At 40.9% G+C, this 27706-nt stretch overlaps 1 protein-coding gene across 2 annotated transcripts in view; it reads right to left on the bottom strand.

Moving 5' to 3' along the window:
* VWDE (von Willebrand factor D and EGF domains) overlaps positions 1–27706 on the bottom strand; it is a 103042-nt gene that overhangs the window by 7770 nt on the left and 67566 nt on the right. For both annotated transcript variants that reach the window (XM_077268091.1, XM_077268092.1), the window contains 11 exons: positions 27393–27497; positions 26548–26662; positions 24819–25069; positions 18064–18283; positions 17851–17985; positions 17321–17449; positions 11552–12121; positions 10667–10762; positions 10484–10579; positions 10303–10398; positions 8865–8960 (listed from right to left, as the gene is read on the bottom strand). In XM_077268091.1, the coding sequence (XP_077124206.1) occupies positions 8865–8960; positions 10303–10398; positions 10484–10579; positions 10667–10762; positions 11552–12121; positions 17321–17449; positions 17851–17985; positions 18064–18283; positions 24819–25069; positions 26548–26662; positions 27393–27497 (1909 nt within the window). The remainder of the gene's footprint in view (positions 1–8864; positions 8961–10302; positions 10399–10483; positions 10580–10666; positions 10763–11551; positions 12122–17320; positions 17450–17850; positions 17986–18063; positions 18284–24818; positions 25070–26547; positions 26663–27392; positions 27498–27706) is intronic.

The raw sequence follows: 27706 nt of genomic DNA, 5'->3' as shown, positions 1-27706 counted from the left end.
TGTGGATAAACATGGCCGTGTAGTTTATTTAGGGTTACATAAATTAATTAATCACCAATAAATAAACTCCATAAATTATAAAACCAAAGTACCAAACTTTTCCAATAAACCAATCCACCCAGACATGGGTGATTTTCCCACAAGGCCATGACTCAGCAAGACATGGCCCCCCCAAACCACACAGCCATTTTTCAATGATAGTTTGTAGGTCCAAATTAAAAATATCAAGGCCAATATCAGAAAAATGAACCAAATCAGGCCTATAAAGGCCCGGTAAAAAACCCTCCAATTCCAAATGCCGGAATGAAAACCCTGAAATTAAAAGAAAAAATTTTTCCATGGATTTATTGACCCTTCTCCGGATTTTATCTAAAAAAGAAAATTGATTGTCGTGCCACAAAAGTCTGGGAATAATCTTGAAAAAACAAAGTTTGAATCAGGCAGAATTTGCTTAAGATAAATAATATCGGATCGAATGGCCGATAATAAGTCAAGAGTCCTGATTTTTCCGAGATCATTCCCAGCTACATGAAATATAATTAAATCAGGGGAAGGAAATTTAATTAGCCATTTCTTCACTTCAGCAACCAGGCAATGCCATTTCAAGCCGCGAACTCCATGCCACCAGACCTGAATATCAGAAGGATTAAAGGATAAATTTTCAGCATAAGATCATTGGCTGGCCCTCTTCCTGGCCCAGAAGATAAAAGAATGTCCGACTATCCAAATGACTAGCGGACCTGAAAGAAAACCAATAATTAATAGTCATACAGATCATGTCGTACATATAATTTGAACCTTTTGGAGTTCCATCTTCCCAATTCCTTTATCCCTGAATCGGAAAGCCCGGCCCTAGAGGCCTCCGTAGCTGCTCCGATTCTAAACGAATGAGATGTGATTTTAAGGTGTTTTTTACCCAAAAAGCGTAAACATTTCTTTAGGACAAAATTAAATTGAAAGACAGTAACAGGAGAAAAATCACTATGAATGAATAATGGGCCCTGTCCCATAGGTCTGACCTTAATCCAATTTGCCATGTTATCAACAGGGCAAATGATAGAGACATGGATCGCGTTAATTTTCAACCTAGATCCCCTGCCTAATTAATCTGTCTTTAATTTTCTTATAAATAAAATTAAAAAAAAAAAAAAAAAAAAAAAACTACTCATGAATCTGGACATCCGAAATCATGAGTCCCGAAGGCTCCGATTTCTTAACAGAAACCACCTCACCAACGCGAAGTGCTCCAAAAAAGGACAGAGAAAAAATAGAGCTAAATAATAAGGCTTCCTTAAAATTTACACAAACGTGGATGAGACAGGAGCACAATTCTTTCAATAAAGACAGGGAAATAAGTCGTCTCGAGTCAGGTATAAAATTGGTTTTCCTAAAGCCTTTTAAAAACTGCTTTACTGGAAAAAGATTAGTTAAAGCAATACTGCCAGAAAGTTTAAGGAAAAATGAAACTCCTGCTAGGCATTTCGCTATTGCATAGTAAGACAAACCGTTTTGTACTATAGATTCAGCAAACTTTAGTGCTGCTACCGGATTAGAAACTGTTGGGTCAAAATAATGTAGGTTGCAAAAATTGTTCCAATTCAGCCATGCAGCTGAATAGTCAGCCCATAATCTATTAGATAACGATTTTTTTTTTTTTATTTATTTTTTTTTTTTATAAAATACTGTATCAGAGTGCAATCATGTCCCAAATTGAAAGGGGTAAGAGGGTCCTTCCGAATCCACGTTGGGAACCTGCAGGAAAAAATTTGACCACTGACGATTTTGTAAAGAGTCAGTTATGAAAAGAAATTTGCTCTTTCCCAACTTTGCTTTCAGGCATTGTAAAACCAATTGTCTCAAAATTCTGGCAGCAAAAGTATTTTTAGAAGATAACGTGTTGATAGAAAAAAAAATAAAAATAAATAAAAACAACTACTGTCTGGTTAGTGGAAAGAAGTAAAATCCTGGAATTCTGCATTAGTGATCTCCAAATTAATATTCCTGCAAAAATAGAAAAAAGTTCCAACACCATTACGTTTGAAGTTACTTTCTTAGACACCCAGCTTATTGGCCACAGGATGGACATCCAATGGGAGTCAAATAAAATACTGAAGCCACGCTGGCTATCCGCTACGAAAAGAAAGGGAAAAGAATCGCCAGAGACAAAAAATGTCTGCCACAAAGATCTGCCGTTATGCTCTGACAAAAAGGAGAGCCAAATTCTAGCGTCTTCCTTTAGGTCAGAACGGATACTAACATGCGAATGAGGTGAAGATACACCTTAAGTGGCATCCTATAAACTTCTGCAAAAAGCCCGACCTATAGGAATGACGCAAACCGCAAAATGCAATAGACCTAACAATGAATGAATTTCCTTAAGAGTGACCTTGTTCTTGGCTAAAAAATTTGATAACGCAATGCGCAGTTTAAAAATTTTCTCATCAGGAAGTCAGATTCCATTTTTTGATAATCAAGAGTGATTCCCAGAAATTCGATAGATCTAGATGGACCAACTGTTTTTCTGTGAGCAATAGGAACACCGAAGTGCTCACACATTTGGATAAAAAAACACGGAGCATAAAGCCTTGTCCACTTCATCGTTCATGGATGAACCCAGCGGATATGATAAGTGGTGAATTAGCCGGAAAGAGCCCTCATCTTTTTTTTTTTTTTTTTTTTTGTACAATACCCAATGGTGATATATGGAAATTAACAAACTGTGGGGTTAAAAAAGGGCCTGAAACTCTGCCTAGCTGAATTTCATTAATAATTTTATCCCTAGCTGCCTCAGGGTGAGCCTTTAAAGAGGGTAAATTAGGAACAACAGAACAGCCCGCCCCTTTAAATTGTGGGATAAAAAATCATTCTGAAAAACCATTAAAAAGCAGCTCACTGGTCCCCTGGTCGGGATATTTGCTTAGGCATACTGACATGTTTGCCAGAATCACTGGCGTCTGTCCTTTTTGAATTAGGCTCCTTACCTGAGGACTGTTGACCTGCTTGTTACTTAAAACATTTAGACATAGGGTGTGAGTTACCACAGAACGAGCACTCATGGCGGAATCTACAGTTGTTGTTCCACTTACAAAAGGAATCGTTGAAAGCGAAACAAACACCGCGTTTACTTGAACTAGAAGGGGGCTGAAATAACTTGTTGCAGAGATGGGGAGATTTTTCACCCAAAACTGCAGCAAAAATAGAAAAAGCTTGCACCCAGTTGTTGAAAGATTTAAAGTTGGTGCGGTTAAATTCATCTGAATCAGCTTTCTCATCATTCTTTTCGGATTTTGAAAGCTGGTCCTTTCTAGGCAGTAAAGAAAAAATATCAGCATAATGATTATTCCAAATAAGCTCTTTAACAGAAGGGCTTAAATGGAATCCTAAGGGAGACAGCTCGCATGTCAGAGCTTCTTTAAAAGGGTTAACAGGGGCAGTGTTAGCTGATGAAATGTCAGAAATTGCAGCACTGTGTACAGCTGATGTGACAGCTGATGTGACAGCTGATGTGACAGCTGATGTGACAGCAAGGGGGGGGGGAATAGCTTCTCTTAAAGTTTCAGCTAACACTTTTCTTTATGATGTCTTTTAAATGTGAGTGTGGAACAGACAAAGGAACATTGAAAGTCTCACCCCTCGATGAATGCTGGTCGTTTCTCTGCTCCATACAGCAGCAGGAGCTCGAGCCCTCCATGTTGGGCAAGCTCATATGGGAAGCTGCTGTAAGCGGCGTTTCTTCATCCTCTTCTGAGTGTGACGACAGGGGATCCTCCCGAACCGGTGGTCTGGACCGCAGCTGCAGAAGCCACCGCTGTTGTAGAATCCAATGACACCGCAGCGCTTTTACGGCTGCGGTGTGTTGAAGACATCCCGGCCACTTCAGATGAGGCGGTCGGCGCTCTGTCATGACGCTGGCGGTGGAAGTCTCGCGCTGGGCTGCGAGACTTCTGAGGAGGGCGGCGCCGTGACTTCCTTCTTCCTTCTTGGACACTGCGGCTGGAAGCAGACAGCGACTTCGGAGAGTATGGGGTCCTTTGCCTCCTGCGCCTCCCTGAAGCGGTGGGTGTCGGCAGGACCGGAGAGGCTTGACACGGCGACCGAAGGGTATCTTCTGGAGGATGAGGGACAGCATCAGCAGGCGCTAAGATAGGTTTCATAGCCAGGCACTGCCTCAGCCAGTCCGCTCCATCCTCGCCGTCGGCTCTAGTCAGGAACTGTTGCAGGAGATTCTCCATCCTGGGGTATGTGTCTTCTTTATCTTCTTCCGCTGACAGAATGACCAGATACCACAAAACAGGTGTTTATATATTCAAAAAAAGAGCGGCAAAGCTGCTAACAACCAATAGAAAACCGTTACAATAGCTGCCAAACATACCAGAAAAGACTGGATAAAACCAGTGTCACACTTTCAGAGATGACTGACCTGACCTTTATTTGACCTTTCTTCTGACAGAAAGCCATATTAAATGACAGGGTCCATGAGGCCATGAGACCCCCGCTATATTTCTTTCAGGTTTACGCGGGGGGGCTAACATACCCTTAAACCGCAAAAAAACACTCACATCAAGCATTTAATAGAATGCAATCCGCATTTTTTGTGCACATGCTGCGTTGTTTTCCTGAGCGGAATTGCATTCCAGAAAAAAAACACAGCATGTTCATTAACCCCTTACTGACCTCGGACGGGATAGTACGTCCGAGGTCAGCTCCCCTGCTTTGATGCAGGGCTCCGCGGTGAGACCGCATCAAAGCCGGGACATGTCAGCGGTTTTGAACAGCTGACATGTGCCCGCAATAGCGGCGGGTGAAATCGCGATTCACCCGCCGCTATTAACTAGTTAAATGCCGCTGTGAAACGCAGACAGCGGCATTTAACTACCGCATCCGGCCGGGCGGCCGGATATGAGCGTATCGCCGACCGCCGTCACATGATCGGAGGTCGGCGATGCTTCTCCATTGTAACCATAGAGGTCCTTGAGACCTCTATGGTTACTGATCGCCGGTAGCTGTGAGCGCCACCCTGTGGTCGGCGCTCACAGCACACCTGCATTTCTGCTGCATAGCAGCGATCTGATGATCGCTGCTATGTAGCAGAGCCGATCGTGCTGTGCCTGCTTCTAGCCTCCCATGGAGGCTATTGAAGCATGGCAAAAGTTTAAAAAAAAAGTAAAAAAAATGTGAAAAAAATAAAAAAAATATAAAAGTTTAAATCACCCCCCTTTCGCCCCAATCAAAATAAATCAATAAAAAAAAAAATCAAACCTACACATATTTGGTATCGCCGCGTTCAGAATCGCCCGATCTATCAATAAAAAAAAAATCATTAACCTGATCGCTAAACGGCGTAACGAGAAAAAAAATCGAAACGCCAGAATTACGTTTTTTTGGTCGCCGCGACATTGCATTAAAATGCAATAACGGGCGATCAAAAGAACGTATCTGCATCGAATTGGAATCATTAAAAACGCCAGCTTGGCACGCAAAAAATAAGCCCTCAACCGACCCCAGATCATGAAAAATGAAGACGCTACGAGTATCGGAAAATGGCGCAATTTTTTTTTTTTTTTTTTTTTTTTTTTAAGCAAAGTTTGGATTTTTTTTTCACCACTTAGGTAAAAAATAACCTAGACATGTTAGGTGTCTATGAACTCGTAGTGACCTGGAGAATCATAATGGCAGATCAGTTTTAGCATTTAGTGAACCTAGCAAAAAAGCCAAACAAAAAACAAGTGTGGGACTGCACTTTTTTTGCAATTTCACTGCGCTTGGAATTTTTTTCCCGTTTTCTAGTACACGACATGCTAAAATCAATGATGTCGTTCAAAAGTACAACTCGTCCTGCAAAAAATAAGCCCTCACATGGCCAAATTGACGGAAGAATAAAAAAGTTATGGCTCTGGGAAGGAGGGGAGCGAAAAACGAACACGGAAAAATGGAAAATCCCAAGGTCATGAAGGGGTTAAATTTGCGGAATCGCGGGGATTCCGCACACCTAGGAATGCATTGATCTGCTTACTTCCCGCATGTGGCTATGCCCACCATGCGGGAAGTAAGCAGATCATGTGCGGTTGGTACCCAGGGTGGAGGAGAGGAGACTCTCCTCCACGGACTGGGCACCATATAATTGTTAAAAAAAAAAGAATTAAAATAAAAAATAGTGATATACTCACCTTCTGATGGCCCCGGAGTCTTCCCGCCTCTCAGCGGTGCACGCCATGACGTCATCGCAGGTGCTGCACACAAAGCATCTATAGGAACGGAAGCCGCTGAGGAGATCGGCTGCCTTTGGAAGGTGAGAATAACCTTTTTTTTTTATTTTTTTAATTATTTTTAACATTATAACTTTTACTATTGATGCTGCATAGGCAGCATCAATAGTAAAAAGTTGGTCACACTTGTCAAACACTATGTTTGTGTGACCAACCTGTCAATCAGTTTTCCAAGCGATGCTACAGATCGCTTGGAAAACTCTAGCATTCTGCAAGCTAATTATGCTTGCAAAACGCTAGTTTTTAGCAGGAATATGCATGCCAATTCCGCATGCGATATACCCGCAGCAGGAGGAAATTTCCGCGGCAATTCTGCGACGTGTGCACTTAGCCTAAATGTAAGGCAGCTGAGACATCAGAGCAACGGGAATGTCGTCTTCACAAGAATCGGATAAGGAAGGCTGAAGCAAGGATTATGGAAAACATCTGAACAATAGGATGAACGTTGTGAAAATGACCGCATACGACATATTACTATTATTATTATTATTTATATAGCACCATTGATTCCATGGTGCTGTACATGAGAAGGGGTTACATACAAATTACAGATATCACTTACAGTAAACAAACTAACAATGACAGACTGGTACAGAGGGGCGAGGACCCTGCCCTTGTGGGCTTACATTCTACAGGATGGTGGGGATGGAGACAGTAGGTTGGGGGTTGCAGTAGCTCCGATGGTGTTGAGGTGGCCGTGTGGTCATTACAGGCTGTAGGCTTTCCTGAAGAGATGGGTTTTCAGGTTTCTTTTGAAAAATCCAAATGTGGTGGATAACCGGACGTCTTGGGGCACAGAATTCCAGAGGATGGGGGATATTCGGGAGAAGTCTTGGAGGCGATAGGGTGAAGAACGAATAAGTGTGGAGGAGAGAAGGAGGTCTTGGGAGGACCGGAGATTACGTGAGGGAAGATATTGAGAGATTAGTTTGAAAATATACGGAGGAGAAAGGTTATGGATGGCTTTGTAGGTCGGTGTTAGTAGTTTAAACTGGATACACTGGGAAATTGGGAGCCAGTGAAGGGATTTGTAAAGAGGGGAAGCGGGAGTGTAGCGAGGAGAGAGATTAATTAGTCGGGCAGCAGAGTTAAGGACTGACTGGAGGGGTGCGAGAGTGTTAGAGGATAGCCCACAAAGGAGGATGTTGCAGTAGTCGAGGCGGGAGATGATGAGGGCATGCACAAGCATTTTAGTAGAGTGTGGGTTGAGAAAAGGATGGATTTTGGAAATATTTTTGAGCTGGAGGCGACAGGAAGTGGCGAAAGCTTGGATGTGCGGTTTGAAGAACAGGGCATATGCAACGTGTGCAAAGATGTAGGCAGGCTGATTTGAGTTTGGAAACATTTCACTACTACCCAGTTCAAGACTATAGGTCACATCAGAAAGTGTCATAATTGGCAAAATGGACATAATATGCAAACATTGTCAAGCAAAGACGTTTAACTTGGAATCGTCTGGTATGTGCTGCTCAAATGGCCGAGGGAAGGGTTGCACTATGTTGATAATTGGGTGTAAATGTTTTATATGTTTGTGTGTAAGGTGCATACATTTTCATTTTTGATAAAAAATAGTTTAAAAAAATAGTTGTAATAGTTTATACTACATAATATGTATTGAATATGTAAAATCAATAAAAATGTTGAAATAAAAAAAAAGGTTCCCAATGTTACGACAAATTAGTAAAATGCCAAAATAATAAAAATTTAAAGTGGAAAAAAAAAAATTTACTGTAGCACTTTGAAAATGTCAATTTCAGGGTGACACTGAAAATGTAACTTTAGCTACCATAACCAACAATTAAACATTTTTTCTGCAAGCAAAGCCACGGGTATTCTACTAGTTATACATAAATACTAAAGAAAAAATATTAAATACATCCCAGAAAAAAACCAAGAAAAGAAAATTCAGAGAACTATGATTGAAATACTTCAAAACGTCAAACCTATATATGAATCCATAATTCGGATAAAGAAATGCCTAAAAGTAGGACAGTGAAAGCAATAACATTTATAACAATTTCCCAAATGGAAATATCCAAAGTGTAGAATGAACCAACCAATATGGAAACTAATTTAAAAAAAACCTGTATCAAGAAAACAAATAGTAGTAACTAATTAGCGGAGCATGTGACTCACACTGTCCAGTACCCCAACTCATGTTTCGCCTTCAGCTTCATCAGGGGTTTTTTTTTTTAGAAGTTGTGTAAAATAGTTTTTCGTAATCAATAAAATGTATCTATTTGCATAGGTTTATTATCCAATGTCAAATATCCAAATAATACCGCCACACACTGCCTACCTAACATTACTGCTAATCTGTTCCATTCCCTGGTTACCCCTAATGTTCCCTTTCTAGGAAATGTGCACCCTTGGGCAATTGTCTATTTGCCAAACCCTTAACCGGACCTTGAATCTTGCTCAAAGCAATTACATAGTTACCAACATTTTTAAAAAATTCAGAAAATTTACTGCACGCCCCCCAAACTTACTGGGACCACCCAAGAGCCCTGACGTTTGAGCATGCCTTTACCATGCCGCACCCTTTGGGACTATCGGCAGATAGGCGACTATTACTAAGTGCACAACACGTAAACTTACGTGCGCTGCAGGTGGGTCCACTCCAGCCCGGTTTGCACTTGCACACATCGGGGGCTACACATTCGCCTCCATTTTCGCAGTGACGGTTGCACACCACTAATGTGAAAAAATAAGAGTATTGGACTGATGATATTATAAAACAGGTTTAGATCATATAAAAAAAGTTGAATCCTGCTCCACCCCATGTGTATTAATCATATACGTCCTGACCTCCAGAGCTGCACTTGCAGTTCCCCCTAAGTCCATTTTTCTTTCAGGCACCATATCCATCCTCTTCCTCCTCATTATCAGTGTTCTGGTTGTAGCTAGAGAACAACTGCCTGCAGCAGGAGCCTCCCCCCAATGTCCTGTCTGCAGTAGGAAGAACAATTGCTAAGCCCTGCCCTTTGGAACGGGTGTGGCTTCAGCCAGCTATAAATTGAAGATGGAGCTCATCTGCTGGAGATTAACCCCTGTGTTCACTGCAGGATTCCTACACTGCCATTTTCTGGATTATGCAGAAAATGCTGCAGACTAAAAAAAAAGTAAGGGCTATTAATTGTTTAATGCTCCTGTAATTTATCCCCTAGTGCAGGGGTGCAGAACACTTTTTTTACTTTTTGCATGCTTCAATCGTCTCCATGGTAGACAAAAAGCTGCAGCTTTCTGATTGGCTCTGCTACATACAGGCGACGATCAGATCGCCTCTATGTAGCAGAAATGCTCACTTGCTATGAGCGCCGACCACCGGGTGGCGCTCATAGCAATCTGGCTTTGACAACCTTAGAGGTCTGCTGGAGACCTCTGGTTGTAATGCAAACCCATCGGTGACCCGCGATCACGTGACGGGGTCACCGATGGGCGGAATTTCTGGGGCGCTTGCTGGAAGCATGAGTTAAAGGCCGCTGACCTCGTCACACAGCTGCACCTCGGGGTCAAAGCTTATGAGTGCTCCTCTGCCTCAGTCCCAGCGACAGTGTTCAAATGTATTCGCGTCTGAAGGACTCCGCAAAACCTTTGATGGGCGACATGCGATGCACGGGCCATATGTTGTGCAGCCCTGCCCTAGTGTTAAGCATTTCACCTGTAGCGCCCACTAAAGGGTAAATATGATATTACATGCCACCTAGATAAATGCATGATTACACGGTCAGATTGCATACTTTGAAATTACTCTGCTAGGGGTGCAAGGCTCAATAAAGAGAGCTCTGTCTGCTGGATGTGATTACCACCACTAGAGGGAGCACACTGCAAGCAGAACATAATAATAAAATAAACTCCTACACTCCCCCCTAGTGGTGACTTTAAGTAGTCAGAATGTAATAATCTCTACCGCAAGGAAAGTTAAAGCATCAATAATGCAAAATAGGATCTGTGACCCCTATAATGACATATTATACCATTAATCAGCACAGTATGTCACATTTATATAACGTCGAGATAACATTACATGACTTACTTGTTTCACATCGGGGTCCGACATAACCAAATAGGCAGGAGCAGACATTCCTGGCCTGACAGACGCCCTCATGTTCACAGGGTGGATCACAAAAAGCTGAAAATAACGTAATAAGATCCACTGACACAAGGCTATATACATTTTATAAGTAGCAGGAAAAGTCTTCCAAGTGGCTAGTCACCTTCTTCGCAGGTGGCCCCCGCGTAGCCGGACGCACACTCGCACACGTTGGGTCTCGCACACTTCCCGCGGTTCCTGCAGTCCGGGCGGCACACAGCTGTAGGAGATCAAGGCTCATTAGAAGGAAGCGTTCCCAGCTGTAAACATTCCCCGGGATGAATTACCGCGGGCGGCGGCCGCTTACCCGTCTGGCAGTTGTATCCCGAGTAGCCCAGTTTACATTTACAAACATTCGGAGCGGAGCATTCCATATTCCGTCCGCACGGATGGCGGCAAATTGCTGAGTTACGGATAAATAAATAATAAATGAATTAGCTTTCTGCTAACAGAAGAAAAAGCTGAAACGATCTCGAAACATAGTGAATAGATTTCCTAAATGATCATCATTTTATTTTGTTTTTAATATTATTATATATTATTTTTTCTAGACATAACACATATTGTTTTATCACAAAGTGGCCACTAGAGGCAACATAGAGCTAGTATTGAATTTGGTAAGCTTGTGAAAATCTGTCTTCACTTGGCTCCCTCTAGTGGTGGCCGCGTCCTGCAGGAATATTAGTATTTATCAAATGTGTGCAAACATAGAAAAAATCTATGTGGTCATGGTATAAAGTGGAGGGTTCAGGTAATGTATGGTGATATATATATATATATATGTGCTTCCCACCCATCTCTCCCTTTTCTGTATGGACAGCATGTGACCACTGCAGCCAATCAGTGGCCACAGCAATTGGGTATAATTGTCAAGTGTATTATATGCAGGAAGAGAAGGAGACCGGCAGATGGGAATACACGGCCAGAGGGAGTGAGGAGCAGTGGGGAATCGGAAAGTAAGTATGTAATTTGCTATTTTTTTTTCTATCCAGGAACCATACATAAATTTAAAGAAAGGGGTGACAAACCCCTTTAAGGGGTTGTCCCATCTTGGCAAGCTATCACCTAAGTACAGGATAGATGACAATTTGCTGATTACTGGAGGTCCATCCATTGGGATGAACTTACAATGGAGTTGAGGTCACCACTAATCCAGTTATTGTCTAGGGCTCTGCCAATAATGTGTCTTTACCTTTACAAGTCAGCCCATCTCCATAATATCCATTCAGACACCTTCCACACTTGAAACCTCCATCTGTACTCGTCTCACAATTAACTCCTCGGAAACATGGAGAATCAGCACAGGTCGCCTTCTCTGGAGCTAGGGTGAAGGAGCGTTTCAGCTCTCCCCAACCTTCTGTCCTGTTCAGCAGAGTGGACACATCTTCTACCAGACGGATCTGCTCTTGGTCACCATTGCTGATTTTGTTTGATATTTCATTAATTTCATTCTTTTTACTAACGGGCTCCTTTGAGATCTTTTCTTGGACCTTCGTCTGCTGCCGAGAGATGGAGGTCTCACCTCTGCTCATAGGAAACTCATTGGTGGTAGTTCCTCGATATCCAGACCTTGAGGTATGACTGGTGGCCCAACCGTTGCGGAGCAGATGAGAAGTTGTTCTTCGACCATTAAGTATCTTGGAGAATGTTGTCCTTTTTGGATCGTTCATCGTCATTGAGGATGGAAAGCTTCGGGTTGTTGGCACAATTGATGTTTTTGGCCTTTTCCAATTTTCCATGGCGCTTGGAGCATCGGGAGAACCTTCATTTATAAACATTCAACAGACATAGAATTAATTACGATTTCAAATAAAGATAATCTTTCAATTTTGCAAATTTTCAATGATGGAAAATGCACTAAAATTTGCCTTTTAACATAAAGGAGAAGCAGTCCTATGTGCAGCCCCCTTTGGTGCGGTTACGATGCTTCCACAGTGTATCACAAAAGTGAGTACACCCCTCACATTTTTGTAGATATTTTTTATACCTTTTCATAGGACCACACTAAAGATCTGACACGTTGATACAATGTAAAGTAGTCAGTGTACGACTTGTATAACAGTGTAAATTTGGTGCCCTCTAAATAACTCAACACACAACCATTAATGTCTAAACCGCTGGCTACAAAAGTAAGTACACCTCTAAATGGCCAAATTGTGCCCAAAATGTCAACATTTTGTATGGCCACGATTATTTTCAAGCACTGCCTTAACTCTCTTGGGCATTTGTAAAGAACTTCGGGGCCTGCCTGTGCTCGAAAGACCAACCTAGTGTGAACATGGGGCTGGAGAAACAGCGCAATGGAGGCGCGAAGTACCGGACAGCAGGCAGGGAGCAGTGGAGGTGTCCAGAGAGGTGAGCGGTAAGATATATATTTTTAACCTTTTGTTGGCCCAAGCAGGTTGCCACAATCAGCTGCCATTTTGCAGAATTTGCGCAGAGCGAAATACAAAAAATGTTTTATTTTCCAGATTGTGGATTTAAAAAAAAAAAATACAATTGCACTCGAATACATTTGCTCATCTGTACTTATTTTAAGTCATCACCCTCCAAGGTAACTTAAAGGGACACTGTCACCTGAATTTGGAGGGAACAATCTTTAGACCTAGGGGCGGGGTTTTCGGGTGTTTGATGCACCCTTTCCTTACCCGCCGGCTGCATGCTGGCTGCAATATTGGATTGAAGTTCATTCTCTGTCCTCCGTAGTACATGCCTGCACAAGGTAATCTTGCCTTACACAGGCGTGTACTATGGAGGACAGAGAATGAACTTCAATCCATATTGCAGCCAGCATGCAGCCGGCGGGTAAGGAAACACCTGAAAACCCCGCCCCTAGGTCTAAAGATTGTTCCCTCCAAATTCAGGTGACAGTGTCCCTTTAAGAAAACTTTCTCTGTAAGCCACGTCCATTGTAAAATAATGCACAAAAAAGTATCCGATGTCTAAGACAAGTTTTTTTTGCTCAAACTCCAGAATTATGAGGGCATTTAGTTTTTAGCTAAACTCCACTGATTAATAAGGAAGTCGGCCATAGACAACACAAGACGTAATGGTAGATGATAAGAAGAGGAAAGAGAAGGAGGAAAAGGAAGAATGACACTTTTGATGAAAGGAAGACAAGGAAAAAGTAGATTAGGAAGGATGAAAGAGGGGACAAAGGAAATCAAATCCTGAAAACAAGTAATAAAAAGAGAAAGATTAGAGAGGGATGGTGAGATCAAGAGGAAGAGAAGGAGGAAGAAATAATAGTGGAAAAAAAGGAGTAGAAAAAGAAGTGGCAGAGGTGGACAAAAAAAGAGAAGATGACAATGGAAATCAAATTCCTACAGAAAGTAGAGAAGGTAAAGACAGTAAAATGAAGGAAAGAAAAGAGAAAAGAAAGGGGAGTAATAGAGAGAAGAAAAGGAAGGAGAGTAATAGAGAGAAGAAAAGGAAGGAGAGTAATAGAGAGACGAAAAGGAAGGAGAGTAATAGAGAGAAGAAAAGGAAGGAGAGTAATAGAGAGAAGAAAAGGAAGGAGAGTAATAGAGAGATGAAAAGGAAGGAGAGTAATAGAGAAGAAAAGGAAGGAGAGTAATAGAGAGAAGAAAAGGAAGGAGAGTAATAGATGAAAAGGAAGGAGAGTAATAGAGAGAAGAAAAGGAAGGAGAGTAATAGATGAAAAGGAAGGAGAGTAATAGATGAAAAGGAAGGAGAGTAATAGAGAGACGAAAAGGAAGGAGAGTAATAGAGAGAAGAAAAGGAAGGAGAGTAATAGAGAGAAGAAAAGGAAGGAGAGTAATAGAGAGACGAAAAGGAAGGAGAGTAATAGAGAGACGAAAAGGAAGGAGAGTAATAGAGAGACGAAAAGGAAGGAGAGTAATAGAGAGAAGAAAAGGAAGGAGAGTAATAGATGAAAAGGAAGGAGAGTAATAGAGAGAAGAAAAGGAAGGAGAGTAATAGATGAAAAGGAAGGAGAGTAATAGAGAGAAGAAAAGGAAGGAGAGTAATAGAGAGAAGAAAAGGAAGGAGAGTAATAGAGATGAAAAAGAAGGAGAGTAATAGAGAGAAGAAAAGGAAGGAGAGTAATAGAGAGAAGAAAATGAGAGTAATAGAAGAAAAGGAAGGAGAGTAATAGAAGAAAAGGAAGGAGAGTAATAGAGAGACGAAAAGGAAGGAGAGTAATAGATGAAAAGGAAGGAGAGTAATAGAGAGAAGAAAAGGAAGGAGAGTAATAGATGAAAAGGAAGGAGAGTAATAGAGAGAAGAAAAGGAAGGAGAGTAATAGAGAGAAGAAAAGGAAGGAGAGTAATAGAGATGAAAAGGAAGGAGAGTAATAGAGAGAAGAAAAGGAAGGAGAGTAATAGAGAGAAGAAAATGACAGTAATAGAAGAAAAGGAAGGAGAGTAATAGAAGAAAAGGAAGGCGTACAATTGGAAATATAAAAGACAAATAAAATGAAGAAGTGAGGAGTCTTTATTCTAACTAATTAAAGCAATGTAATAACTTCAGAATAACCCATTAAAGAAAAGAATTAGGAAAAAGAAGAGAAGTAGAAAAGAAATCAATGAGAAATATGAAAGAGAAAAAGATTAAGATAAAGTACAAAAAGAAAATAAAAGAAGATAATAAAAAAGAAAAAGTACTAGCAAAGAGAATAAAAGGAAGAGAAAAATCAGAGAACAATGCAGTAGAATAAGATAAAAAAGAAAGAAGATGAAGTGCCATAGAAAAAGAAGAGAAAGAAGAGAATAAAGAAGAGGAGAAGCAAAAGATGAAGATAAAGGGAAGTGCAAGAGGAAGAAAGAGGAGAAGACAGAAGAAAATACAGAATTAGAAAGGATGATGAATGATATAAAGAAGAGGAATAAATATAATAAGAGGAGAGGAAGAATATCAGAATCAATGGAATGGAGGTGTACGGTGATGAAGCGGGATGGGATAACTGAGGGGAGGAGATTCTTTGGCAGAACAGAATTTGTCCATGCAGTCGATGGTTTATCGGTCTGATGGTCGCCACCATTTTTTATGCTCTCGGAGACTTCATCAATCATCACTTATTTCTCTCTTAAACAGTGATTTTTTTCGATGACTGTACATTAGCCGCAGGGTACATTATGTATAAGGATTCCTGTGTGTTCCCTTAGAATAGCGGCCATTATTCCTTGCCAGGATCATATAAACATTCTAAATGTGGCAAAACATTCAACTAATGGACAGAATATAATTCATTAGCTGCTTCAGCAAGTTAACACTCATTTATTATAGCTTTATGGCTGTAATTATCCCGGTAAATGGTCCGTGCCGCGGTGGTCAGCAGCTCCTCGGCACGTCACGTGCACCGCTTACATTACATCTAGCGTGTGTCATACATGTACTATGGGCCGCACTTCCACCAGAGCAAGCGGAGCTCCACACCCAGCGACGGCAATCGGAGGATGGGATCGTTGCTTTAGCATTTCGTCCTCTCCATATGAACATGGAGGCAGTTTTTTACTTGCTTGCACTTCGGCCTGAAGAGCAATTTTGCAACAGGGTTTTGTTATAGATGATAGACTGATTTCTACAGCTTTTACGTATCCCTGTACATAGGTGATGAATAAATTACTCGTAAGCTTGTTTTGAACGCAGGGTCGTCCCTAACTAGAGAGGAGCCAAGCTCCTGAAATGTTCACTTTTCAGATTTGCCATCACCTTTGCCAAGTTGAAAGTGCCCCGATTGCTGTGAAATATCTCCTGACCATAGAGCGTAATAAGAAGAGAGAAGGGGTTAAAAAAATAGAATACACTAAAGGGGACTATGTGAATAACATAAAATGTGCCTAAGCACTAACAGGCTGGTAATTGCTACCTACCTGCCTGTTGTGCCCAGCGCCGTTCTTCGCCATCACAGACCGCTCCTGCCAGCGATTCAGCTGCCTCTGCTGATGCCATGCAGACAGAGCGGCATTTCATTTTCCACCCTGTTCTGTCAACAGACCGGGACTTCCGATGTCATTCTGATCGACAGCCGGCTCCCTAGTTAGATAGCGGGAATCCAGCTGTTAATCAGAATGACGTCAGAAGTCCTGCACTGTCAAGAGAGCAGAAAAGAAGCCTCTTCTGTGTCAACAGGACCTCTATAGAAACAGCTGAATCGCCGGCAGGATCCTGAGGATGAACGGTGCTGGGCACAACAGGCAGGTAAGCAGCAACTACCTGCCTGTCAGTGTTTAGGCACATTTTTTGTTTTTCTCAAAGTCCAGGATATCCCCTTTAAATCCACCTTTCATAAGCCCTCACTGATCCTAATGCTCCGTCCACCGCCGCAGCTTCATGGTCAACCGAGCTGGCCTTTGATAATTCTAGCACTGAGGCCAGTGATGGGCCTCATACAGTTACATGGAGGGGTCACTGATGTGTGTCATTCATGTCTTCATATTGGAAGGGAGCGCCGGAAAACCCAAACACTGGCACAGGGAATCTGGGTCCTGCGGTGGAAGCAATGTAAAGACAGGTGAGGAACTAGGACAGAGAAGTATGACGTATCCTATTATTTGAACCCCATCTTGGTAGCAAGGTGGGAAATTGGTAACAAATATGAATAGTTACAGATGGATTCATTCATCTCCACCTGTGCCATATCTCTCTTCTCTAAGCTGATTTATCACCAGCTGAAAGTTAATTGTGTCATAAATCAGAGAAGTTCAGGAGCAGAGAGATAAGAGTTACAGACTGTGCCATCAGACGAGTCTCATTCTGCAGCCTGTTATGCACAGTGATACACAGAGGCTGCAGAAGCCGAACGGTGCAACATTTGGAATTACACCCTATTGCAAAAATGCTTTAAAGCAAAAAATGAAATGCAAAAAATGCTGCCCAAATCCTATAGGGTCACAATACACAGAATTTTGCGAAGGATGTGAACAGAGAGGAAGTAGAAACATATGAAGTTTTAGAAAAAGTACGGATGCACTGGAAGGAATAAAAGATGGTTACTCACCATGTACATTAGATCGGGGGTGAATATTCTCCTCCTCATTTTGACTTTTTCCTTCCTCGCTGGTTTTGTATATATTATGATTCGCAGCGATCACAGTTTTGGGGCTTTGAGTTGTCAGAATTATTTGCACTGGATGATAAAAGAGAACAACAGCGTACAGGTGACATTGCTGAGTTTGTTCATCACGTCGTCCTTGGTTGTTTTTGAATTGGAAGATTTGGATAAAATGAAAATAAGTCTTAATGTCGGGTCTGTGCTTACTGTCAGTGAATGGAAACATAACATTCTTGTTAATATCCACAAGATGCAAAGTCGTCGATCTCTCAGATGTCGGACTGGTTATAATATATCAATCAGGACTTTTTCTATGCACTGACAGCAAGCAGAGATCTTGAAAATGTTAGAAAAAAACAATGTAATGATTAAGCTTCAGTTGGGTAAAAACTGAAATCTTCTTAGACAAAAAATACAAAAGTTGCATAACTGACAATGTCCAGCGCTGACAGATAGCGTAGGAATGACTTAATTACCGCATATTCTTCCGTCTCCTTCGTACCCGTCAGGACATGAGGCGCAGGTGTACGAGCCGACAGTATTTGTACAGGATACTCCGGAGTGACACGGGGCGGACAGGCACTCATCCACATCCTCCTCACAGCCTGGACCTGGGGGCAAACAAGTGATTGACATCTCGGTTTATGCCAAACCAATCATTAAGGGAATAATTGCTCAGGACTCTTTACCTTTAAGACCAGCAGGGCATTCACAGTGATAGCTATTGACCCGGTCCACACATCGTCCTGCGCGGCACGGACCAGACTGGCAATCATCAATGTCAGACTGACAGCGGTCTCCTTCATATCCGGGGGCACAAACACAGAGAAACTCTCCTTTCCCGGGAGGGAAATTAACATTGGCCATACAAGATCCACCATTCAGGCATCCGCAGGCTTTAACAAGTACCTAGAAATAACAATTAGTGAAACAGCAAAACATAATCATTGGAACAACTCAATTGTATATTATTATTATTATTATACATTGTTTATAGCGCCATTTATTCCATGGCGCTTTACATGTGAAAATGGGGCAAGTATAGACAAATAACAATAAACATGAGCAAAAAACAAGGCACACAGGTACATAAGGAGGGAGGACCCTGCCCGCGAGGGCTCACAGTCTGCAGGGGATGGGTGATGATACACTAGGAGAGGGTAGAGCTGGTCGTGCGGCGGTTCAGTAGGTTGAGGATCACTGCAGGCTGTAGGCTTGTCGGAAGAGGTGGGTCTTCAGGTTCTTTTTGAAGGTTTCTATGGAAGGCGAGAGTCTGGGGTGTTGGGGTAGAGAGTTCCAGAGTATGGGGGAAGCACGGGAGAAGCCTTGGATGCGGTTGTGGGAAGAAGAGATGAGAGGGGAGTAGAGAAGGAGGTCTTGAGATGATCGGAGGTTGCGTGTAGGTAAGTATCGAGAGACCATGTCACAGATGTATGGAGGAGACAGGTTGTGGATGGCTTTATATGCCATGGTTAGGGTTTTCAACTGGAGTCTCTGGTTGATAGGAAGCCAGTGAGGGGCTTGACATAGGGGAGAGGCCGGGGAATAGTGGGGAGACAGGTAGATTAGTCAGGCAGCAGAGTGTAGGATGGATTGGAGGGGTGCCAGAGTGTTAGAGGGGCGGCCAGAGAGTAGGAGGTTACAGTAGTCGAGGTGGGAGATGATGAGGGCGTGCACTAGTGTTTTTGTGGTGTCGCGATCAAGGAATGTGCGGATCCGGAAAATATTACTGAGTTTGAGTTGGCAGAAGGAGGCAAGGGCTTGGATATGTAGCTTGAAAGAGAGGGCAGAGTCGAGGATCACCCAGAGCCACCGAGCGTGTGGGACTGGGGAAAGTGAGCAGCCATTGACATTGATGGATAGGTCTCATGGAGGGGTAAAGTGAGATGGGGCAAGAAGATGAATTCTGTTTTGTCCATGTTCAGTTTTAGAAAGCGAGCAGAAAAGAAGGCTGAGACAGTGTGGGATTTTGGTGTATAAGGAGGTCCGGTCCGGATAGGTAGATCTGCGTGTCATCGGCGTAGAGATGCTACTGCATACCGTGGGATTCTATGATCTGTCCACAGTGTCAAAGGCAGAAGACAGGTCCAGGAGAAGGAGGACAGAGTAGTGTCGCTTTATATTCATTCATATTCATAATGAATACTAAGTGATAAAAGTACATATTCATCAATCAGTGAGAATGTAACTACTATAATACTGCCCCTAAGTGCAAGAATATAACTACTATAATACTGCTCCTATGTACAAGAATATAACTACTATAATACTGCCCCTATGTACAAGAATATAACTACTATAATACTGCTCCCTATGTACAAGAATATAACTACTATAATACTGCCCCCTATGTACAAGAATATAACTACTATAATACTGCCCCTATGTACAAGAATATAGCTACTATAATACTGCTCCTATGTACAAGAATATAACTACTATAATACTGCTCCTATATACAAGAATATAGCTACTATAATACTGCTCCTATGTACAAGAATATAACTACTATAATACTGCTCCTATATACAAGAATATAACTACTATAATACTGCTCCTATATACAAGAATATAACTACTATAATACTGCCCCTATGTACAAGAATATAACTACTATAATACTGCCCCTATGTACAAGAATATAACTACTATAATACTGCTCCTATGTACAAGAATATAACTACTATAATACTGCCCCTATGTACAAGAATATAGCTACTATAATACTGCTCCTATGTACAAGAATATAACTACTATAATACTGCTCCTATATACAAGAATATAGCTACTATAATACTGCTCCTATGTACAAGAATATAACTACTATAATACTGCCCCTATGTACAAGAATATAACTACTATAATACTGCTCCTATATACAAGAATATAGCTACTATAATACTGCTCCTATATACAAGAATATAACTACTATAATACTTCCCCTATGTACAAGAATATAACTACTATAATACTGCTCCCTATATACAAGAATATAACTACTATAATACTGCTCCTATGTGCAAGAATATAACTACTATAATACTGCCCCTATGTACAAGAATATAACTACTATAATACTGCCCCTATGTACAAGAATATAACTACTATAATACTGCCCCCTATGTACAGGAATATAACTGCTATAATACTGCTCCTATGTACAAGAATATAACTACTATAATACTGCCCTCTATGTACAAGAATATAACTGCTATAATACTGCCCCTATGTACAGGAATATAACTACTATAATACTGCTCCTATGTACAGGAATATAACTACTATAATACTGCTCCTATGTACAAGAATATAACTACTATAATACTGCTCCATGTACACGAATATAACTGCTATAATACTGCTTCTATGTACAAGAATATAACTACTATAATACTGCCCCTATGTACAAGAATATAACTACTATAATACTGCCCCCTATGTACAAGAATATAACTACTATAATACTGCTCCCTATGTACAAGAATATAACTACTATAATACTGCTCCTATGTACAGGAATATAACTGCTATAATACTGCTCCTATGTACAAGAATATAACTACTATAATACTGCCCCTATGTACAAGAATATAACTACTATAATACTGCTCCCTATGTACAAGAATATAACTACTATAATACTGCCACTATGTACAAGAATATAACTACTATAATACTGCTCCTATGTACAAGAATATAACTACTATAATACTGCTCCTATGTACAAGATTATAACTACTATAATACTGCCCCTATGTACAAGAATATAACTACTATAATACTGCTCCCTATGTACAAGAATATAACTACTATAATACTGCTCCTATGTACAACCCTATGTACAAGAATATAACTACTATAATACTGCTCCTATGTACAAGAATATAACTACTATAATACGGTCCCTATGTACAAGAATATAACTACTATAATACTGCTCCCTATGTACAAGTATATAACTACTATAATACTGCTCCTATGTACAACCCTATGTACAAGAATATAACTACTATAATACTGCCCCTATGTACAAGAATATAACTACTATAATACTGCCCCTATGTACAATAATATAACTACTATAATACTGCTCCTATGTACAAGAATATAACTACTATAATACTGTTCCTATGTACAAGAATATAACTACTATAATACTGCTCCTATGTACAGGAATATAACTACTATAATACTGCCCCTATGTACAAGAATATAACTACTATAATACTATCCCTATGTACAAGAATATATCTACTATAATACTGCTCCTATGTACAAGAATGTAACTACTATAATACTGCTCCTATGTACAAGAACATAACTACTATAATACTGCCCCTATGTACAAGAATATAACTCCTATAATACTGCCCCTATGTACAAGAATATAACTACTATAATACTGCTCCTATGTACAAGAATATAACTACTATAATACTGCTCCTATGTACAAGAACATAACTACTATAATACTGCCCCTATGTACAAGAAAATAACTACTATAATACTGCTCCTATGTACAAGAATATAACTACTATAATACTGCCCCTATGTACAGGAATATAACTACTATAATACTGCCCCTATGTACAAGAATATAACTACTATATACTGCTCCTATGTACAAGAACATAACTACTATAATACTGCCCCTATGTACAAGAAAATAACTACTATAATACTGCTCCTATGTACAAGAATATAACTACTATAATACTGCTCCTATGTACAAGAATATAACTACTATAATACTGCCCCTATGTACAAGAATATAACTACTATAATACTGCTCCTATGTACAAGAATATAACTACTATATACTGCTCCTATGTACAAGAACATAACTACTATAATACTGCCCCTATGTACAAGAAAATAACTACAATAATACTGCTCCTATGTACAAGAATATAACTACTATAATACTGCTCCTATGTACAAGAATATAACTACTATAATACTGCCCCTATGTACAAGAATATAACTACGGTACTATAATACTGCTCCTATGTACAAGAATATAACTACTATAATACTGCTCCCTATGTACAAGAATATAACTACTATAATACTGCTCCTATGTACAAGAATATAACTACTATAATACTGCCTCTTATGTACAAGAATATAACTACTATAATACTGCTCCTATGTACAAGAATATAACTACTATAATACTGCTCCTATGTACAAGAACATAACTACTATAATACTGCTACCTACAGTTGTGCTCAAAAGTTTATATAATCTGGGCAGAATTTTTGCTTTCTTGACCTTTTTTTCAGAGAATATGTACCCATTTGTGCCAACTTCTGTGCATATTATCAGGCCAAAATCACCAGGGTATGTAAAGTTTTGATCAGAGTCATTTGGATGATTTGGGTTGTCATTATGATTTAATTAGAGAATTATGCAAATTGTCTCTTCAGAGAGAAAGAGGACTAGAACTCTAGTACCACCTACTAGAAGTAGCAATCCTACAAGTCTATGTCGACCCTTTAATGAGCCTTATCACACGACTTAGGATAATAGCCAAAACAGAATCTCAATTTGCTGACACTGTGTTTTGGGGCTACTGCCCCTCATCAGTGCAAAGTGGAGATCTGGTTTGGCTGTGTGAAATGCGTCCGAACGATATCCAAGAAGTATCGTTTCTCCTTGTGGAGACTGACATGCTAAGCATGACGAGATGAGGAGACTTAAAGCCGCAATGCTCCTCTGGGATTGTTACCTTCCAATAGGTGGCACTAGAGTTTTAGTTCTCTTCCTCTCTGAAGCGACAATTTGAATAATTAGCATGTTTCCCAGAGGAGCATTGCGGCTTTAAGTCTCCTCATCTCGGCATGCTTAGCATGTCAATCTCTGCAAGGAGAAACGATACTTCTTAAAAAGAGAAAATACAATAGATTGACAATAAATGGCCTCATCCATCCACTAACCATGAGTGGAGAAAAAGTTTTAATGTTATCATTCATATTGTCTCAAAAAAGGCAAGAAAGCAAAAATTCTGCCGGGGTGTGTAAACTTTTGAGCACAACTGTATATAAAAGTAAATCCATATACATGTCTGAGCATCTAGGGTAGGAGCGTTGTCAGATCCGAGATGCGTACTGTCCACTAGGTCACTTATACGTTAATAACTTCTTGGTTGAAGACGGGAAGAGTCTCTAATAATACTTGACACAAGATGTAACTCGGTCCTTCCTTCCTCTCCCATGATTTGAGCGTTCGGTAACAGCACTTTCCTCTATAGTCAAATACTTATATGTGCAGCTGATGGGAATTTTCACTTCCTGAGATCGGAATCTTTTGAACTTCAAAGTGATTGTGAGAAGAGACACTTCAGGTTCTAGATCTTCAGAAAGGTAATGACACGTCTAAGGTGAACTACAACCTTCATGGCTTTGGATAGTGACAGAGACACTCGACTTCTATTCTTCTGACTTCTACATTCGGGTCTTAAACAGTAACCACCATGTTATTTTATTTTTTCTATAAATCAATGAGAATTAGAAACTTTGTAATACACATACAGCTCTGGCAAAAATGAAGAGACCCCTGCAGAATGTTCACTTTGTCTGATTTTTCTCTTTATATTTTTGAGTAAAATGTAAATTGTTCTTTTATCCTATAAACTTCTGACAACATGTCTCTGAAGTTCCAAGCAATACATTTAGTATTTTTTTTTTCTGAAAAGGAGAAATGGTCAAAATTAAAAAAAAAAAAAAAAAAACCCAGTGCTTTCAGACCTCAAATAATGCAAAGAAAACAAGTTCATGATCATTTAGAAACAACAATACTAATGTTATAACTCAGGAAGAGTTCAGGAATCAATATTTTGTGGAATAACCATGATTGTTAATCCCAGCTTTCCTGCGGCTTGGCACCTTTCCTCCAGTCTGTCACACTTCTCCTGGTACAATAATGTCAGCAGTTCTTCTATGTTTGATGACTTGTGACTATCCATCATCCTCTTGATTACATTCCAGAGGTTTCCAATGGGGTTCAGGTCTGGAGATTGGGCGGACATGACAGGGATTTGATGTGGTGGTCTCTTACTTTTTGCCAGAGCTGTATTTTATCAGAGAAATCCGGTTCTTTCTCTGCCAGAATTGATCATTCATTCTCAAAATTCTCAATTCTTGGGTAAAATCTGTTTTCAGTGAATACAGATTTTCCCATAACTGAGATAGGAGATAACGTTCTATTGAGAACTGTGACTAACGTGCTTATATTGTATACTGTCTTCAACCACCACTAGAGGGAGCTCTCTGCATGCTGTTTTTACATTGAATTGAATAATAGCCCTGTATACAGTTATCTCCACAGCCCCCTCTAGAGGTGACTGCAGGAATCCAGAATGCTATCGCATTCTATGCTGGGTATCTGGAGCTCTGCATCCTGAGTTAAATGTTGGATACTTAGTAAACTTCATGGAACTTACCTCCACTGTTGTGGTCGTCTTTGCACTGCAGTCATCTGAGACAGAAAACACAATTTTCTCTCTATTTAGTGACAGAACCTTCCAGATTAGTAATCCTGCTGGAGATAAGCTGGCCCCTTCTGGACCAGACTCTAAGGAGAACAGGATCGCAGAACCTTCTGGATCTGACCCATCAAACTGATAGACAAAGTTCTCGCTGTAAAACGTCTGCAGCTCTTCTGGTAAAGAATGGAGCTCAGGAGGCTGGTTATCTGGAAGACAGGGTTTTAGTTCAGTAGAAGAAGTTGACTGGAAGTCAGGAAGACGCAAAGAGGGATCTGGAGATAAGTGGAAGGTATCTGTAATGCAGGAAGAGAAGGATTGAGAGATAAGAGGAAGGGAGCTGCAAGGCAGGAAGAGAGGAATCGGGAGACAGGAAGAGAGTGATCAGGAGACGAAAAGAGAACAATCAAGGAGACAGGAAAAGAGGGATCAGGACAAAGGAAAAGAGGGGGATCAGGAAACAGGAAGAGGGGGATCTGCAAGGCAGGAAGAGATGAATCGGGAGACAGGAAGACAGGGATCAGGAAAAAGGATCAGGAGACAAAAAGAGAAGAATCAAGGAGACAGGAAGAGAGGGATCGGGAAGACAAGAAGAAAGCAATCTGGATACAAGAAGAAAGGAATCGGGAGACAGGAAGAAGGGATCAGAGATGCAGGAAGAGAGGGACCGGGTAGACAGGATGAGAGATACCAAAGAGGAACAATGAAAGGGACAGGCAGGAAAGATTAAAGGGACCAGGGACTCAGGATGAGAGAGAGCAGGGAGGCAGGGTGAGAGGTACTATGGAGGCAGGATAAGAAGGACCATCGAGGCACGATAAGAGGGACAATGGAGGCAGGACGAATGAGACCAAGGAAACAGGATGAGAAGGACCAGGGAGGCAGGATTAGTGAGACCAAGGAGAGAGGATGCGAGTGACCATGGAGGCCAAATGAGAAGGACCAGTGAGGCAGGATGAGAGGGAATATGGATATGGGATGAAAGAGATTAGGGAGACAGGATGACAAGGACCAGGAAGGCAGGATGTGAGGGGCTAGGGAAGCAGGATCAGTGGGACCATGGAGGCAGGATGAGTGAGACCAAGGAGACAGGATGAGTGTGACCATGGAGGCCAGATGAGAAGGACCAGGGACGCAGGATGAGAGGGAATATGGAGAAAGGATGAAAAAGATTAGGGAGGCAGGATGTGAAGGACCAGGGAGGCACGATGAGTGATATGGGGATGTAGAAAAACGACCAAGATAATAACATTTCATTTTTTTTACCACACTTACTGCTGATGGTGGTCAGTCATTGGGAAGAGTGGTACCCTTAAAAGTTGTGCTATATGGGGCCTTATGGTGACCCCTCACTGCTCTGGATGCCTTCATCATCTATGTATCAATGCAATTAAAATATATATTTTTATTTAGAGCCATGATGCTTTGTATCAAAGATCAGGTTCAAGACTAGGAGTTCTGTGTCACCCCTTACTGTTATGTGGGTGGGGGTTGTCTATCTGATGTACATGGGTCGGGTTTCCAAACTGTCCTACTTGAGGAGCAGCGGTTTGGGTTTGGAGGTTTACAGACACATATTAATCATGTCATTAAAGAATGACAGTCAGTCAGAAATTTCTGATGAAAGGGAACACTTAATAGTATTCACCTGTCCAGTAAGCTGGACAGTAAATGAAGGGGGTCCTACCTTCAGCGATGGACCAGGTGAGCCTGGAGATGCTTGGGTTGCAGAGTAGACATGGACTAGTCGGGTTTGTGTCTCCTTCACCATAGCAGAGTCCATCAATGTTACACGTCTTCTCCTAAAAAGAATACAAAATAATTTTATGTTGATGATGCAGTTGGAAGTGGTTGGAGAGTAAGAATTTTGTAAGAATGTGTTGTAGCATCAGTGGGAAGAATCCACTGACTGGGGTCCGGCGACATCAAGGGGCAGCGGGGTATCGGCAAGGTCAACATTCTTACTTTTATTTTCTCAGCCTATTCTAAGCCTTTTGTTAAAAAATAAATAAATAATCTTTTACTAGACAAACATTTCCTTTAAAAGGAATGTAATGTAACCCGATATGGATACACAGTCTTTTTTTTCCTTAACCTACTTTTATTTTCATGTAAATTGAAAGTCTGGTGAATGCAAATTTTGGCAAATTCTTCCAACTTTAATTAATTTCAATGAGAAGCTGAGCATGTGGAGTAACTAGTCATTGATGCATGCATGACTGACTATACTAGAACCCATGGAAGTCAATGAGAAGCAGAGCGCTACACAGGAAGGAAAAACGGAGTGCGCCCTGCATAGCCCGGACCGCAACAACAACCTGACTGCATCAGCTTTACTAGAATTTTCCCAAAGGACTAAAGATATTTTTTTATTTAGCAAAAAGAACTGTGTAATACTCCCTCCAACCTGCGGAGGCACTGCAGAAAAATTAAAAACACTGATCATTGGGAATCCAGTAGCGGAAGACCGTGGGATCAATTTATTAACTAACAAAAATGGCTTATCCGACATGGACTACAGCTGCACCTTACCTTTAATGTACACAGCCCCTCTGACGAGGGGTCGCAGGTCTGGCAGGCTCCATCATATAATGTCATCGACTTAAAGTTACTAAAGACCTCGCCATCATTTGACACCTGTAGAGACCAGAGTGGAAGGTAAATTACTGATCAATGACGGGATGATTGCTGGTTTCTAGCTGACAGCCGTGTATTATATATGGGTATTTAGTCTGATCGATTATTGTGAGTCAGTCCAAAATTGTCCATATTATATAGCCAATATTTTAAGAAATCAAACAGTAAAGTCCCATACTTCATGAAAGTAACACTATAAAGTGACATAC

This window comes from Ranitomeya variabilis, chromosome 6 (assembly GCF_051348905.1).
Source record: "Ranitomeya variabilis isolate aRanVar5 chromosome 6, aRanVar5.hap1, whole genome shotgun sequence".
Taxonomy (NCBI): Eukaryota; Metazoa; Chordata; class Amphibia; order Anura; family Dendrobatidae; genus Ranitomeya; species Ranitomeya variabilis.
This window is presented reverse-complemented; position numbering and strand designations above follow the sequence as displayed.